General features: G+C 46.4%; 1 protein-coding gene across 4 annotated transcripts in view; it reads left to right on the top strand.

Annotated features, from left to right (window-relative positions):
* Positions 1-18,284, top strand: part of col14a1a (collagen, type XIV, alpha 1a) — a 278,665-nt gene that overhangs the window by 226,678 nt on the left and 33,703 nt on the right. For 3 of the 4 annotated variants that reach the window (XM_085993692.1, XM_085993690.1, XM_085993693.1), the window contains 5 exons: positions 5,371-5,424; positions 5,820-5,915; positions 10,009-10,062; positions 12,549-12,602; positions 15,831-15,884. In XM_085993692.1, the coding sequence (XP_085849818.1) occupies positions 5,371-5,424; positions 5,820-5,915; positions 10,009-10,062; positions 12,549-12,602; positions 15,831-15,884 (312 nt within the window). Of the gene's footprint in view, positions 1-5,370; positions 5,425-5,819; positions 5,916-10,008; positions 10,063-12,548; positions 12,603-15,830; positions 15,885-15,952; positions 16,007-18,284 lie in introns of all 4 variants that reach the window. The other variant, XM_085993691.1, reaches the window with a different exon arrangement.

Below are 18,284 nucleotides of genomic sequence, written 5' to 3'. Positions count from 1 at the left end.
GTTGGAGCTGAACCAGTGTTTTATACAGGTTTGTCATAATTTGCACACTTTTGTACTCTATAGCTCAATTCATGAAGCCCAAGATCCCGTAACTGCTTTCTCAACCTGCCCTGCCACCTTCCAACGATTTGTGCACATATACCCCCAAGTCTCTCTGTTCGTGCACCCTCTTCAGGATTGTACCATTTTGTTTATATTGCCTCTCCTCATTCTTTCTACTAAAATGTATCACTTCACACTTTTCTGCGTTAAATTTCATCTGCCACGTGTCCGCCCATTCCACCAGCCTGTCTATGTCTTCCTGAAGTCTATCACTCTCCTCCTCACTGTTCACTATACTTTTGTGTCAGCTGCAAATTTTGAAATTGTGCCCTGTACACCCACGTCCAAGTCATTAATATATATCAAGAAAAGCAGTGGTCCTAGAACCGACCCCTGAGGAACACCACTGTATACCTTCCTCCAGTCCGAAAAACAACCGTTCGCCACTACTCACTGTTTCCATCACTTAGCCAATTCCATATTCATGCTGCCACTGTCCCTTTTATTCCATGGGCTTCAACTTTGCTGGCAAGCCTATTACGTGGCACTTTGTTGAACGCCTTTTGGAAATCCATGAACACTACATCAACTGCATTACCCTTATCAACCCTCTCTGTTACCTCATCAAAGAATTCAATCAAGTTAGTTAAACACGATTTGCCTTTAACAAATCTGTGCTGGCTTTCCTTAATTAATCCACACTTGTCCAAGTGACTGTTAATTTTGTCCCAAATTACTGTTTCTAAAAGCTTCCCCATTACCGAGGTCAAACTGACTAGCCTGTAGTTGCAGGGTTTATATTTACACCCTTTTTTGAACAATGGTGTAACATTTACAATTCTCCAGTCCTCTGGCACCACCCCCGTATCCAAGGAGGATTGGAAGATTGTGGCCAGTACCTCCGCGATCTCCTCCCTCAATTCCCTCAGCATCCTAGGATGCATCCCATCCGCTCCTGGTGACTTATCTACTTTAAATACAGCCAGCCTTTCTAATACCTCCTCTTTATCAATTTTTATCTTATCAAGTATCTCCACTACCTCCCCCTTTACTATATCTATGGCAGCATCCTCTTCCCTGGTGAAGACAGATGCAAAGTACTCGATTAGTACCTCAGCCATGCCCTCTGCCTCCATGCATAAGTCTCCTTTTTGGTCTCTAATCGGCCCCACCCCTCCTTTTACTATTTATATGCCTATAGAAGACTTCTGGATTACCTTTTCATGTTGGCTGCCATTCTGTTCTCATACCCTCTCTTTGCCCCTCTTATTTTCTTTTTCACTTCTCCTCTGACCTTTCTATATATAGCCTGATTCTCAGATATATTTGCAACCTGACATCTGTCATACACGCTCTTTTTCTGCTTCATCGTATTCTCTATCTCTTTTATCATCCAGGGAGTCCTGACTTTAGTTGCCCCGCCTTTCCCCCTAGTGGAAATGTACCTCAATTGTACCTGAACTATTTCCTCTTTAAAGGCAGCCCATTGTTCCATTACAGTTTTGGCTTCCAATCTTTGATTCCAGTTTACCCGGGCCAGATCCGTTCTCATCCCACTGAAATTTGCTTTCCCCCCAGTTAAACATTTTTACTCTAGATTGCTCCCTGTCCTTTTTCCATCGCTAATCTAAACCTTATGATACTATGATCACTGTTCCCTAAATGTTCACCTACTGCCACTTGCTCCACTTGACCTACCTCATTCCCCAGAACCAGATCCAGCAATTCCTCCTCCCTCGCTTGTGTGAAGCATAAACACCAGCTTGGACCTGTTGGGACGAATAGCCTGTTTATATGCAATAAATTCTATGTAATATCGTTCTACTTTCTGATCATATTTATGTCTATTACGATGTTTCAAACATTACATTGCAAGCTATTCATTTTTGGAGCAAAAAAGTGGAGTTGTTTGGTGTAGCAGTGTTGAGTTACATGTCTTGACACAATCCAGGAGAAGTCTATAGACAGTGGAAACATGACATGAGTATATAGGAATGTTGAAGAGGCTACTCAATACCTGTCAGCCAATTGTCGCACAGTAATCCCATGTAAGACATTTAAATTCACCCTTGTCCTTTAACCTGTCCAACAATTTCCAAAGTTCAAACCCGTGGAACAGACAACACAAAACACAAGGATTTGAGAATAACTTTCTTTTTACTTAAAATCAGCAAGAAGTTACAAGTAAGCTCACACAAAACTGTTGCATATAATACTCCCGATTAAACATACACAGGTTTATTCCCTTACTTTAAGATCAAGCAATAATAAGCCAACACTACATTCATACTAACACCAGCGAGTGGTCAGTTCGGCGATGGCTAGAGGTACGACTTTAACTGGCAACTGACCAGGTCACCTTCCCCGACTGCAACAGTCCCGAGTGTCTTAAAACAGCATCTCTTATACCCGAAAAACCTGGGCAGGCACCTCAGTGCGCGTGTGTCCCAAACTGTGTGACAAATGGTCGGCAGTTGTGTTCCTCCTCCTATCAGTGGGCCCCCAAGGCCCTTCACACTATTTGCCTGAAGGTGTTCCTGCCTTTGTAACGCCCAACCGTTTGTTCCTGCTCAGGGTCTGTTGCTTCCATGTCTGATTAACAGTTTTCGTACAAAGTTCCCACAGGAACCAACCTCTCAACCTCCCGAAGCATGCTGGTATATTAAATTTGGTCAACTTTTTAAGTTTGGTCAAGTTATCGCAAGTTCTTACAGCAAATGACTTATTCTTACACCCATCAAAATGCTTGAAATAACACCAGGAATTGTGAGAGCGAAGCGTTAGCAGTTGTGCTTGACATCTGGATCTTTCAATTGGATCCTACCGTCTTCACCCCACTGCTTTTATCTTTAATATAAAATGTATTTTTTTTTCTGTTAAAACGCCATCAATCGACCAGTTGATTTTGTATTTTTTAGACTTTCTTTCATTTTTGTTCTACTGCATCACATCAAAACTCAAAGAATGTGGCTTCTTGTGCAGTTCATTTGGGATATTGAATTTACAGAAGAATTATAACAAGAATGTTTATGCTGCGCAGCGGTGGGTTTACATATCGGGTGTTGGCACCAGCTACGCAGCCTGCTTCATTCTCCATCCTTTGACATTTGGTGTCAGCCTCAGCTCAGTCGATGAGTCAGAAGGTTGTGGGTTCAAATCCCACGCCAGAGACTTGAGCACAAAAATCTAGGCTGACACTCCAGTGCAGTGCTGAGGGAGAGCTGCGTTAAACCAAGGCCCTGCCCGCCCTCTCAGGTGAACGTAAAAGATCCCATAGCACTATGTCGAAGAAGAACAGGGGTGTTCTCCCCGGTTTCCTGGCCGCTATCTGTCCCTCAATCAACATTGCTGAAACAGAGTATCTGGTCATTTGTCACATTGCTGTTTGTGGGAGCTTGCTGTGTGCAAATTGGCTGCTGTGTTTCTTACATTACAACAGTGACTACACTTCAAAAATACTTAATTAGCTGTAAAGCATGTTGTGAAATCAGGTAGTGAAAGGTGCTGTGTAAATGCAAATTCTTCTTTATCTATTAAAATAAATGGGCAAAAAAATCAGGCACGCTACCCTCCATCCCCAATGTCCACTCCCCTGTGCCATGAATGGAAGAGTGGAAATGAGCCATTAAATTGTGAGGTTTTGGTGTCCATGCTCCATCCCTATCTGAGAAGGTGGGAAGCTCTGAAATAGGCCATCCTGCCAGCCCATGAGGAAAACCTGCCAGGGTGATGCCTCCATCCTATTTCACTCTGTGGGTCAGAGCCTGACCTCCATTCAGCACATCCCCATGATGGCTGAGCTGAGACTGACAGCTCTCTATGGCGCAGCGGAGCATGCGCATACACCTGCCTCCTTCCACCCACAGCAAGTCGGTGCGACTCAGCACACAGTGTCAAGTCATCGCTATGTTGTTGCTTCTATCCATTACATGTTATATCCTTGCGGTAAAATACTGGATATGCACTGCAGGTCCATCTGCATCTGGAATGGGAAGACAGGTTAGCACTTTGAGTGTAGACACTACATCAGAATGAATGCATTTAAGGGGAAGCTAGATAAGCATATGAGGGAGAAGGGAGGGTTATGCTGATAGAGTTAGATGAGAAAGGATGAGAGGAGACTCGAGTGGAGCATAAATGCTGGCATGGCCTGGTTGGGCCGAGCGGCCTGTTTCTGTGCTGTATATTCTATGTAAATCTAGGGAATGTTATTTGAAGATGTTCTGGGGAATGGCCTACACACAAACCCCATTAATATGTCTTATTTCTCTTTACAGTTTGGGGGAATTTATACCAAATTGGGAGGCCTGGTTAGGACTGAGGAAGACTGCAACAAAATACAAGACAGTAATAAATATGCCAAATGGGCGTGTAATTGGCAAATGAATTTCAATGAATTTCAAGTGTGAGGTGGTGCATTTTGATAGGAAGACTAAGGAGGCCACATACTCCTTGGAAAATAAGAGTCTAAATGGGGTAGAGGAGCAGCGGGATCTAGGGGTACAGATACACAAATCATTGAAAGTAGCAACACAAGTTAACAAGGCCATAAAATTGCAAACAAAGCACTGGGGTTAATATTTCAAGAGGAATAGCATTAGAAAAGCAGAGAAGTTATGTTAAATTTGTATAGAACCTTGGTTAGACAACACTTAAGAGTTGCGCACAGACCTGGTCTCCATATTATAAAAGGGATTTAGAGGTACTGGAGAAGGTGCAAAAAAGATGAACAAGGATGATACCAGAACTGAGAGGGATCAGGAAAGACTGAACAGACCAGGGCTCTTTTCTCTAGAAAAGAGAAGGCTGAGGGGTGACCTGATCGAGGTCTTTAAGATTATGAAAGGGTTCAATAGGGTAGACGTAGAGAAGATGTTTCCACTTGTGGGGGAGACCAGAACTAGGGGCCATAAATATATAAGACAGTCACTAATAAATCCAATAAAGAATTCAGGAGAAACTTCTTTACCCAGAGAGTGGTGAGAATGTGAAACTCTACCACAGGGAGTGAATGAGGCGACGAGCATAGATGCATTTAAGGGGAAGCTAGATAAACCCATGAGGGAGCAAGGAATAGAAGGTTATACTGATGGGATTTGATGAAGAGGGGTGGGAGGAGGCTCGTGTGGAGCATAAACACCGGCACGGACCTGTTGGGTCCAATGGTCTGATTTTGTGCTGTACATTCGATGTCATTTGAAGAAAAGATGTTGATGTGTATTTCCAGCATGTTATGTTTTTATTTCCGATTTGCAGCATTCGCAGCTTCTTATGTACGCGTGTATGGCTTACATTTGTTCAGTTGACATGTTAATGTGTATTTTACAGGGTGGCCCAGGTTTGAGAGGCCCGAGAGGGGAGAGGGGAGAATCAGGTCAAAGGGTAAGAGTTTCCTTCACAAAGCTACTAGAAATCGTTGAAACCAATCGAAGAAATGATTTATATTTTTCCTTTAAAAAAAAAAATTCACACATCATCAAAAGCACAGCTCGAATGTTCTACTAAATGCCTGGACTCTATCGGGTGGATATTGTAAGGCTGCACTCCGATCGCAGACTCATTCAATGGATTGATGTCAGAGCGACAACTTTGCAGCGCTCCCGATTTCCTGGTGATTCATTTTAATGATGACTGATCGTCCAAATGTTTGTGTTACACACCAGGAGTTTAGTGTTACAATATATACACTTAGATGATGAACTGCAGCCGTCAACAATTATTTAACATCACTCACTTGTAAAAATGTATCTGTTAAGTCTCCCTTTATTTTGTGACAGGGCTCTGAAGGTCTCCGTGGTGAGATAGGTTCTACCGGATCCCAGGGACAACCTGGCCCCCAAGGACCAAGTGGACTTTCGATTCAAGGACTTCCGGTGAGCTCATATTCTTTCTCCATCGGGGATAGGCTACACAGCATCAGTTGCATGAAGTCATCTTGATGTTCATTGAAGACTTTTGATGCTTCCCTTGTTAGAACTGATTGAGTATAAAAGGGGTCTTTGAGCAGTAGAACGAAATGGGCTCATTGCCAATTGGGCTTCTAGTGAATCAGGTTGGTAGCCAATCGGGCTTGTAGCCAATCAGGCTTCTAGTGAATCAGGCTTGTAGCCAATCGAGCATCTAGTGAATCAGGTGACTCGGGTTCGCAGTAAATCAGGTTTGTAGCGAATTGGGATCATAGGGATTCGGGTTTGTAGTGAATCGGGTTTGTGGCGAATCGGGATCGTGGCGAATCGGGATCGTGGCGAATCGGGATCGGAGCGAATCGGGATCGGAGCGAATCGCAAGCCCATTTTCATCATGCCCGATTTCTCTTATCCACGGTATAGAAGATGGGGGGCCGGTGTAAATGGGGATGGGGGGTGTAAATGGGGATGAGGGGTGTAAATGGGGATGGTGGTGTAAATGGGGATGGTGGTGTAAATGGGGATGGGGTGTAAATGGGGATGGGGTGTAAATGGGGATGAGGGGTGTAAATGGGGATGGGGTGTAAATGGGGATGGTGGTGTAAATGGGGATGGGGTGTAAATGGGGATGGGGAGGTAAATGGGGATGAGGGAGGTAAATGGGGATGAGGGGTGTAAATGGGGATGAGGGGTGTAAATGGGGATGGGGTGTAAATGGGGATGGGGGTGTAAATGGGGATGGGGTGTAAATGGGGATGGGGGTAAATGGGGATGGGGGGTAAATGGGGATGGGGTGTAAATGGGGATGGGGTGTGTAAATGGGGATGGGGGTGTAACTGGGGATGGGGGTGTAAATGGGGATGGGGTGTAAATGGGGATGGGGAGGTAAATGGGGATGAGGGAGGTAAATGGGGATGAGGGGTGTAAATGGGGATGAGGGGTGTAAATGGGGATGGGGTGTAAATGGGGATGGGGGTGTAAATGGGGATGGGGTGTAAATGGGGATGGGGGGTAAATGGGGATGGGGGGTAAATGGGGATGGGGTGTAAATGGGGATGGGGTGTGTAAATGGGGATGGGGGTGTAACTGGGGATGGGGGTGTAAATGGGGATGGGGGTGTAAATGGGGATGGGGTGTAAATGGGGATGGGGTGTAAATGGGGATGGGGGGGTAAATGGGGATGGGGTGTAAATGGGGATGGGGTGTAAATGGGGATGGGGTTGTAAATGGGGATGGGGTGTAAATGGGGGTGGGGGGTAAATGGGGATGTAAATGGGGATGGGGGTGTAAATGGGGATGGGGGGGTGTAAATGGAGATGGGGTGTAAATGGGGATGTAAATGGGGATGGGGTGTAAATGGGGATGTAAATGGGGATGGGGTGTAAATGGGGATGGGGGTGTAAATGGAGATTCGGTGTAAATGGGGATGTAAATGGGGATGGGGTGTAAATGGGGATGGGGTAAATGGGGATGTAAATGGGGATGGGGTGTAAATGGGGATGTAAATGGGGATGGGGTGTAAATGGGGATGGGTGGGTAAATGGGGGTGTAAATGGGGATAGGGGTGTAAATGGGATGGGGGGTGTAAATGGGGATGGGGGTGTAAATGGGGATGGGGGTGTAAATGGGGATGGGGGTAAATGGGGATGTAAATGGGGATGGGGTTGTAAATGGGGATGGGGGTGTAAATGGGGATGGGGGTGTAAATAGGGATGGGGCGGTGTAAATGGGGATGGGGGGCAGTGTAAATGGGGATGGGGGGCGGTGTAAATGGGGATGGGGGCAGTGTAAATGGGGATTGGGGGTGGTGTAAATGGGGATGGGGCGGTGTAAATGGGGATGGGGCGGTGTAAGTGGGGATGGGGGTGTAAATGGGGATGGGGCGGTGTAAATGGGGATGGGGCGGTGTAAATGGGGATGGGGGGCAGTGTAAATGGGGATGGGGGGTGTAAATGGGGATGGGGGGTGGTGTAAATGGGGATGGGGCGGTGTAAATGGGGATGGGGGGTGGTGTAAATGGGGATGGGGCGGTGTAAATGGGGATGGGGGGTGGTGTAAATGGGGATGGGGGCAGTGTAAATGGGGATTGGGGGTGGTGTAAATGGGGATGGGGCGGTGTAAGTGGGGATGGGGGTGTAAATGGGGATGGGGGTGGTGTAAATGGGGATGGGGGCAGTGTAAATGGGGATTGGGGGTGGTGTAAATGGGGATGGGGCGGTGTAAATGGGGATGGGGCGGTGTAAGTGGGGATGGGGGTGTAAATGGGGATGGGGCGGTGTAAATGGGGATGGGGGGCAGTGTAAATGGGGATGGGGGGCAGTGTAAATGGGGATGGGGGGTGGTGTAAATGGGGATGGGGCGGTGTAAATGGGGATGGGGGGCAGTGTAAATGGGGATGGGGGGTGTAAATGGGGATGGGGGGTGGTGTAAATGGGGATGGGGCGGTGTAAATGGGGATGGGGGGGTGGTGTAAATGGGGATGGGGCAGTGTAAATGGGGATGGGGGGCAGTGTAAATGGGGATGGGGGGGTGTAAATGGGGATGGGGGGTGGTGTAAATGGGGATGGGGCGGTGTAAATGGGGATGGGGTGGTGTAAATGGGGATGGGGGGCAGTGTAAATGGGGATGGGGGGTGTAAATGGGGATGGGGGGTGGTGTAAATGGGGATGGGGGGTGGTGTAAATGGGGATGGGGGGCGGTGTAAATGGGGATGGGGGGTGGTGTAAATGGGGATGGGGCGGTGTAAATGGGGATGGGGGGGTGGTGTAAATGGGGATGGGGGGGTGGTGTAAATGGGGATGGGGGGGTGGTGTAAATGGGGATGGGGCAGTGTAAATGGGGATGGGGGCAGTGTAAATGGGGATGGGGGGGTGTAAATGGGGATGGGGGGTGGTGTAAATGGGGATGGGGCGGTGTAAATGGGGATGGGGTGGTGTAAATGGGGATGGGGGGCGGTGTAAATGGGGATGGGGGCGGTGTAAATGGGGATGGGGCAGTGTAAATGGGGATGGGGGTGTAAATGGGGATGGGGGGTGGTGTAAATGGGGATGGGGCGGTGTAAATGGGGATGGGGGGTGGTGTAAATGGGGATGGGGTGGTGTAAATGGGGATGGGGGGTGGTGTAAATGGGGATGGGGGGTGGTGTAATTGGGGATGGGGGGCGGTGTAAATGGGGATGGGGGCGGTGTAAATGGGGATGGGGTGGTGTAAATGGGGATGGGGTGGTGTAAATGGGGATGGGGGGCGGTGTAAATGGGGATGGGGGGTGGTGTGGATGGGGGTGTAAATGGGGATGGGGGGGTGGTGTAATTGGGGATGGGGGGCGGTGTAAATGGGGATGGGGGGTGGTGTAAATGGGGATGGGGTGGTGTAAATGGGGATGGGGGGCGGTGTAAATGGGGATGGGGGGCGGTGTAAATGGGGATGGGGGGTGGTGTAAATGGGGATGGGGGCGGTGTAAATGGGGATGGGGGGTGGTGTAAATGGGGATGGGGGTGTAAATGGGGATGGGGGGGTGGTGTAATTGGGGATGGGGGCGGTGTAAATGGGGATGGGGGGTGGTGTAAATGGGGATGGGGGGTGGTGTAAATGGGGATGGGGGGCGGTGTAAATGGGGATGGGGGGCGGTGTAAATGGGGATGGGGGGCGGTGTAAATGGGGATGGGGGGTGTAAATGGGGATGGGGGGGTGGTGTAATTGGGGATGGGGGGCGGTGTAAATGGGGATGGGGGGCGGTGTAAATGGGGATGGGGGGTGTAAATGGGGATGGGGGGGTGGTGTAATTGGGGACTGCCAATTTGAGGTGAGCCCGATTCACATCACTGGCAAAGACCAATTTCACCCCCGTTGTCCCTTCCCTTTTCTATCTTGCAGTTGCCACCAGAGCAGAAGGTTTTTACTGAGTTGTGATGCGCAGAATGAAATTGTAAACCCGATCTATGTAAACACATGTACAGTTTCACCGTATATAATGCAGGGAGGAAATTTCCCCCCTTATTGTTAATGCTTAACAAAGCTGAAAGTTCAGGTCTGAATTATGTGTCTTTATTAATTCTGTTAGGGCAGCATTGGTGAAAAGGGTGAAAAAGGAGATACTGGCCCTGTGGGCCACCAGGTATGCATTTAATTTGATGATACTATCCTATTTTATATTACTTAATTGTAGTTATTCCTTTTACGCAACTTACATCTTAAAAATCTTTCTGCATGTTTGTAGCATATTGTTTCAGAATATGTAGATTTCTACTAGAATTTGTTTGGTAAGGCAGAACAAATGTAATGCTAGTTATTTCTATGTTTGGAGATCGTCTATTAACAGTTCCATAGCTGCAGGCATCTCCCAGACAGATGGGAAAAATTGCTAGTCCTGTCTTGCATAAGATGCCCTGCTTGTTTGAACAAAAGCTTTTTAAAATGTATTATTGTAAGTGCATATAGGGGTAACTGACTTGCAGCTGGTTGATGTGGGTGTAGTCTGTGTTTGTAGTCAAGCTTCTAGACTCAAACAGTTTTTCTTTAATTACTTAACCCATCCATTCTTGAAAGCACTGACTCATGTTTGGGCACAATTGCACAAGTGGCAGCCTGCTAGTACCTTGCCCAAGTGAGTGCCAAAAGGTTGTATGATTCTGGGAGCTATCACAGCCAAATCTTATTTCCGCCTTCATCTAATAATCAAGTAAACACAGTTCCAGCAAAGCAATGTTTTATAGCGATCAGGAATGGAAACAGTGTCAGTCGTGGCTCAGTGGGCAGCACTCTCGCCTCGGAGTCATGAAGGTTGTGGGTTCAAGTCCCACTCCAGAGACCTGAGCATAAAATCTAGGCCGACACTCCCAGTGCAGTGCTGAGGGAGTGCTGCACTGGTCAGAGGTGCTGTCTTTCAGATGAGACATTGGCCCAGAAATTCGGGTCGGAGGCTTCCCGCGGGTGTAAGCCTCCAACCTGCACTTACCTAGCGCGCCGGTCGTTGAACTGTGGGCCCACGTGGGATTCCGAGCCTGGGCCTGCTCCAACTGCCGGCGCGCAGTGCTTGCGTATCCCAGGGGCGCAGTTAGTTCGATGTGGGCCATGGCGAGCCAATGGTAGCAGGGAAATGCCCATTCATAAAATTGACAGGAAGAGCTGTCAAAACCATAAATACTATAAGCCCTAAAACTTCCAATAAATTTTTTTAAAAACATCACATTTTTAAAATAACTATAAATTATATAAAATAACTATTTTAAACAATAATTTAAATTTTTGAAAAAATTAATTACATTTTCTAACGGGGCTAAAAATAAACTTACTTTTCTTTAAAATATTTAAAAATAATAAACCTGTGGAAAAAATGTTTTAATTTTAATTAATTCACCACTTACCTTGTTAAAAGCAGGCCTTACGCCTGCTTTTTACATGTGTAACTCCTGGAGACTTACCCTCCCGGAGAAACCTGGAAAAAAAACGTAAGTTCAATGCACACGCGCCGCCTCTCCGGCGCACGCGTTCCACCTCTGAACCCCTTCTTTCAAGGGAACGGAAGTTCCGGTTTCCCGCACATGCGCAGTGCATGCACGAAACCGGCACTTCCGTTGGGCCTACGGGTGAGTACCCCGTGCGTACTCACCCGTGGAGACCCGAATTTCTGGGCCATTACACTGAGATCCCGTCTGCCCGCTCGGGTGGATGTAAAAGATCCCACAGCACTATGTTAAAGAAGAGCCGAGGAGTTCTCCCTGGTGTCCTGGGCCACTATCTATCCCTCAACCAACATCACTAAAACAGATTATCTGGTCATTATCGCTTTGCTGTTTGTGGGAGCTTGCTGTGTGCAATTGACTGCTGCGTTTCCTACATTACAACAGTGACTACATTTCAAAAGTATTTAATTGGCTGTAAAGCGCTTTGGGACATGATGAGGTCGTGAAAGATGCTATAGAAATGCAAGTCCTTTCTTTTATTTTGTATCCCTGTAGTTCAGGACATTAAGGCCGGTTGTACCACTATCACCAGTCCCTTAGCTGCGATCAGCTCATTTGCATAGGCCAGGGACCAAATCTGAGACTTTCTTATCTGAATAAAGTCAGTGCGGCAACGTGTGGGCCTGGAATTTCTGCAGGGTTTTTTTTCCCCTCATCTCCTGCCACAACTTCACCATTTATGCCGTTTCTCGGCAGTTTTTACCGAAATTTCGGCGAGTGATCGCCCCGACGGAGATTTTTTAACCCCCTGGTGTTTATACCCACCAAGACTGCAGCAGTTCCTAATGTCTTCCCTTTATTTTGAGTTTCTGTTTGTTCCCGTTTTGCTGCTCATTATCATCTCCATTTCAAGATTCAGTGTGTCGGCATCAAGCACGCCGGGACCAGTTGGGAGCTATGCCCCAACAATGTGCCTCAGCTACACCTCAAGAAAGATCTAAAAACATGCCCATTAGAAGCTGGATTCAGACTGCCCAAACCCATTTCAGATTGAACCCCAACAGCCAGCAAAAGAAGGGGCTCTTCATCGCATCCGTATGGCTTGGATTTCACTGCAGATGCCAGAATATTGAGAATGCCCTCTGGCTCACTGCACCTGGCAACAGTGTCGAATTCTTTCTCTTTTTCTCTTGTCCAGGGTATGCCAGGAGCACAAGGGGCCCGAGGACGCGACGGCTCGGCAGGTCAAAGGGTAAGGCTAAGGAAGCAGACTTGGAATTCTCTCAAAATAATTACTAGGTTGCCGCGTGACCCACTTTTAGGTCCATATCTATTGCAGAGCCAGCATTGAAATCCACAAGAGATTTGAGTCATGCAGCGGATGCTTTACCGATCTTGAGCACTGACTGATTGTTATAGAAATGTGCCACAATAATCCTTCACGCCGCACAGCTCTGGAAACATCGGAGGTGAAATTCACCTCGGGAGGTAGCGCAAAACGGGCATTGACGAATCAGCTGCCCGTTTTATACCCCAGCCGATTTTTCATTGGAAATGAATGGAAAAGCAAACCGGGCGGAGTGTAAAACGGATTGGCTGTCGGCCATTGTGCACTGCCGCCTAAGTTGCATTTCACCCTCGTGTAGTTTTGTCTTGAACTTGATACCATTGGTTAGTACTCTTAAGATTTTAATATGCAGTGCTCTCTTATATATAGTATTCAGATACTATATTATGTCAATTAAACTTGGTGGCCTTTCCAATCAGATAGGGTTTTAGAAAGTTCTATTGACTGTGCATATGAATCACATGCTGCCAAGTCTTAAGTATCATTACATGGAACCTCATCATGGTCCCTTTAAGAATTAGAGCAGAAAATATTAATGATTATTTTTAAAGGATAAAAACCTGCAATGGTCTTATCCTCAACTCTTTTTTTTACTTTATTCTGAGGATGTGGGCATCGCTGGCAATTATTGCCCATCCCTAATTGCCCTCAAGAAGGTGGTGGCGAGCCGCCATCTTGAACCGCTGCAGTCTGTGTGGTGAAGGTGCTCCCACAGTGCTGTTAGGTAGGGAGTGCCAGGATTTTGACCCAGCGACGATGAAGGAACGGCCGATATATGTCCAAGTCGGAATGGAGTCTGAACTTGCGGGTGATGGTGTTGTGCCTACAGCCCTTGTCCTTTGAGCTGGTGGAGGTCACGGGTTTGGGAGCTGCTGCCATAGAAGCAGTTCAACAGTGTGCTTGAAACATGTTGCATTCAATCTTTAAAAGCACCATCGGAACTGTTGCGAAGGCGTTGGACCCGTCAGGAGGACATCAACATTTTTGCAACTTGATTTTTTTTTCCAAATCATATGCAATTCTTTTTTAAATTCAATGCAGATCTTTATTTTTCAGAAGCAAATGTTAAAAGATAAGGACCATTGGATCTTCTCCTTAAAGCATTCCTTTTATCATTCTATTGATTATTTTCCCCATATTTCTAGTAGAATATTTGTGCTTAAATGCTGAAAGGTGATGAGGTCATTAGAGGATCTGGTTAAGAAGGATTACTGAGCCCCAGAGCTAAATTAATAGCAATAGGCGCAATGACTGCTCCCCAGTCAGTTTCCTGAAGATAGAATTAGCATTCATCCTTCAAACCGAAAGATCAGAAAAATCAAGAGAAACAATCAAGGAAAAAACAGGAGGTTAAAGTGAATCATAATTCCTTATCAATAGTTTGATTTTTATATAAGGATGGATAAGGGTCATGTGATTGGTGAGCACATTCCAATCTAGCCTAATGCACCAAGTAGTGATAGAACGCGGGTTTGAGATCAATGGAATGGAAAATTGGGATTCGTGTCTGATCCGATATCGTCCATTTTCCACTATCTCCCCCCACCCCCCCCCGACCCAGCCGCCCCCTCCCCCTATGCTTTCTCACCATATTTGTCTGTCCCTCAAGAATCCATTCCCCGATAAAGAGAGTGTGAGATGGACTGTTTCCTCGGTGCTGCCGCTCTTGACTAGGTCCGTGAGAGGGTTATGTGTTACCTCGGAATCTTACCGCCGTTCAGAAAAGAAGGGCTTCCAATCGGCCGGCCCTTGCAAGTTTTTCTTCCTTTCCTCTTGGGAAGTATCATATTTTCCTTCAGCTGGGTTGCTGGGCAAGACCCAAATCTATCACTTCATGGTGCAACAGGTGAGTGAACCAATGTGGTTCACCAGCACAACAAGAACACTCAGTAATGGTCTATTATAATAAGGGAAATAAAATGATTCTGGTGCCTGTATATAACACTTAGAAATGTTGTACAATATAATGCAATACAATACATTGGAAGTTAGCCGTTATAGAAGGGTAGGTTTTAGGAATTTGCACTCCTGACAGGGAACGTCATGAACTGGGAATGTCGGGAATTATGGGCCGTAGTTTCGCAGACCCCACAATTTTCTATATATTAAAATTAATGAACTGATAATCCTGTGAGGGCCACTAACCATAAAGCTGAATTCCTGATATGTGGGTTCAAGTCCCACTCCAGAGACTTGAGCACAAAATTTAGGCTGACACTCCCAGTACAGTACTGAGGGAGCGCTGCACTGTCGGGGGTGCCGCCTTTTGGATGAGACGTTAATCTGAGGCCCCGTCTGCTCGCTCAGGTGGACGTAAAAGATCCCACAGCAATATTGGAAGTAGAGCAGGGGAATTCTCCCCGGTGTCCTGGCCAATATTTATCCCTCAACCAACATCATTAAAACAGATTATCTGGTCATTTACCACATTGCTGTTTGTGGGAGTTTGCTGTGCGCAAACTGGCTGCCACGTTGCCTCCATTGCAACAGTCGTCGTCATACGTGTCTTCATACTGTTCCCTTTGGGGAACTGTATGAAGTGGTGGAAGGATTTCTGGCCGCGATTAACGCTCCTTCTGTGACCGTAACCATCTTCGTACCAGCCATTAGGGTGGTTAGTCCTATGGCGGGAGGGTTTTACGGGCTCCCACAACCCATACGAGGGGGGGGGGGGGCCACCCACACCCACCCACGGACGCAAGTATCCCGCTGGATGTCAACCCAGAATTTAGAGCCGGAGCTCCGACTCCACTTGCCGGGACTGTGTGCAGTGGGGTTCGAAACCCTACGCCTTCTGGCCCAGCGGTGGGGATGCTACCGCTACGCCAAAGGCTCACTCCTATTGCAACAGTGACTACACTGCAAAGCACTTCATTAGCTGTGAAGCACTTTGGGATGTCCCGAGGTCATGAAAGGCGCTATAGAAATGCAAATTCTCCCGTTTAATGTTCTTCAACAGAGAGTGAAAATTTCTAAAATTTACTTTATCGTTTGCGAAAGTCGTCTTATCTGGAATTTGAGTGAACTGCCTGTGGGTAGGAACATATAGGTGTACATGAGTTTATTTTTGCAAAAAAAAAATCTCTTCTGTTTAAATCACTAAATGACCTATGCAATCAACTTTTGATCCAGGGTCCAGTGGGTAAAGATGGTTCTGTAGGGCCGCCAGGCTCATCTGGGCCTGTGGTAAGTAAATTTGCATGCCCCCCTGTACTGTAGCGAGTTATTAGTATTTAACAATGTCAATTTTTCAGGGTCGAAGAGGTACGGAGGGTTCAGTTGGAACAAATGGGTATCCAGGTAGGAGGGTAAGTTTTTTTTGTATAGCTAGGGAATCGTGCCAGAAAATCCTGAGAAGCTCCTGCACCATTTCCATTCCACATATCAGACGCCGTACTTTGTACCCGATCAAGTACCAGGCATTACATAATTAGGACTGCTACTCTTTGATCTTATGCGTCACTGGTGAACTGACTTTTATTTTAAATTGTGAAATGCATTCTTTCACCCAGAGGCATAATATTTTGTTAAGTGGAAGAAAGTTCTTGGGCCACTTTATTTTTTTGCCGGATTCTTGTTTTGTTGTAGATCCGGTTATTTGGAATACACATGTTGTCACAACAATTCACTTTCAACAGCGAAACAGTTACATAGAAACATAGAAACATAGAAGATAGGAGCAGAAGTAGGCCATTCGGCCCTTCGAGCCTGCTCCACCATTCAACGAGATCATGGCTGATCATCCAAACCCTAGCACCCGGTCCCTACACCGACAGCCATCCCACCCAAGCCCTATCCCCGTAACCCCATGTATTTAATCCCCCCTAACACTAAGGGCCGATTTTTATCATGGCCAATCAACCTAACCCGCACATCTTTGGACTGTGGGAGGAAACCGGAGCACCCGGAGGAAACCCACACAAACACGGGGAGAATGTGCAAACTCCACACAGACAGTCACCCGAGGCCGGATTTGAACCCGGGTCCCTGGCGCTGTGAGGCAACAGTGCTAACCACTATGCCACCGTGCTGCCCCTATGCCATCATTACATTCAAATGATAAAAAAAAGAAACACAAGACAACAAATACAGGACCAGAAAATGCTCGTGCAGACTTAACTGGTCTCAAAAACTGACCCCTCTTAATTGCCCACTTCCTTCAATATTGATTCCAATTATCCTTAAATTTTCCCACATTATCTGCCTCCTTGGACAATCCATTTTGTATGTTCACCACCATCTGCATAAAGTAGTTAAACTTAACTCGTCCATGCATCTTTCCTCTTCTTGAGCCCATGCTATGCTTATGCCCCCCTTTTTAAAGATTGGTGTTGTGTTAGCTATTCTACAATCCTCAGGGACTCTTCTTTATAATGATTCCCTAAAAGGACACAGTCGATTTCACCAGTTCCGTCTTTAAGTACCTTTGCATGAAGTCGATCCAAACTTTGTGCCTTGCCTTCTTTTAACTTCCATGCCTTTGTCTGAAATCTCTATTTCCTCCCAGAAATTCAACTTCTGCGTTTGGGACACAGTCTAAAGCCTCCACTATGAACATAGAAAATAATTCACTTAATATATTTAGTATCCCTTGGTCACTTGATCACATTTTTTCTTAAAATACTTATATGGAGCGTCCATTGAATTGGTCAAGCATAAGCTGCTCTTTCCAAACCCACACTGATTAGGCTACACCTGCCTACCCGTTCATAAGGACTTAAGAAATAGGAGCAGGAGTAGGCCATTCAGCCCTTCGAGCCTGCTCCATCATTCAATGAGATCATGGATGATCTGCGACCTAACTCCATATACCCGCCTCTGGCCCATATCCCTTGATACCTTTGGTTAACAAAAATCTATCAATCTCAGATTTTAAATTAATTAATCTCGCATCAATTGCCATTTGCGGAAGAGAGTTCCAAACTTCTACCACTCTTTGTGTGTAGACGTGTTTCCTAAGTTCACTCCTGAAAGGTCTGGTTCTAATTTTTAGACTATGTCCCCTAGTCCTAGAATTCCCAACCAGCGGAAATAGTTTCTCTCTATCTACCCTATCTGTTCCCCTTAATATCTTGAAAACTTTGATCAGATCACCCCTTAACCTTCTAAATTCTAGGGAATACAACCCTAATTTGTGTAATCTCTTGTCGTAATTTAACCCTTGGAGTCCGGGTATCATTCTGGTAAACCTACGCTGCACTCCCTCCAATAAGATCATGGCTGAATTTCTACCTCAACTCTACCTTCCTGCTCTATCCCAATATCCCTTGATTCCCTTAATATCCAAAAATCTATCGATCTCTGTCTTGAATATACTCAACGACTGAGCCTCCACAGCCCTCTGGGGTAGAGAATCCCAAAGATTCACCACCCTCTGAGTGAAGAGATTTCTCCTCATCTCAGTCCTAAATGGTCAACAATGGTCCCTTTTAGCTGTGTGGCCATGCAGTGGTCCAGGGGATCCCGTGCAGCCGGCTTGCCATTGTAAAAACCGCGCATGCGCGGTATTCTGAACGGCCCACACAGCCCCTTAAAGGGGCTGCGCAGGGCCAGAAAAAAATCACGGGGAACATTGATGGCCTACCC

The sequence above is a fragment of the Somniosus microcephalus genome, chromosome 7 (assembly GCF_052327205.1).
Source record: "Somniosus microcephalus isolate GS21.2 chromosome 7, FLI_Smic_1.0, whole genome shotgun sequence".
In the NCBI taxonomy this organism is placed as follows: Eukaryota; Metazoa; Chordata; class Chondrichthyes; order Squaliformes; family Somniosidae; genus Somniosus; species Somniosus microcephalus.
The sequence above is the reverse complement of the archived record's forward strand: the minus strand, read 5'-3'. Positions and strand labels throughout refer to the sequence as shown.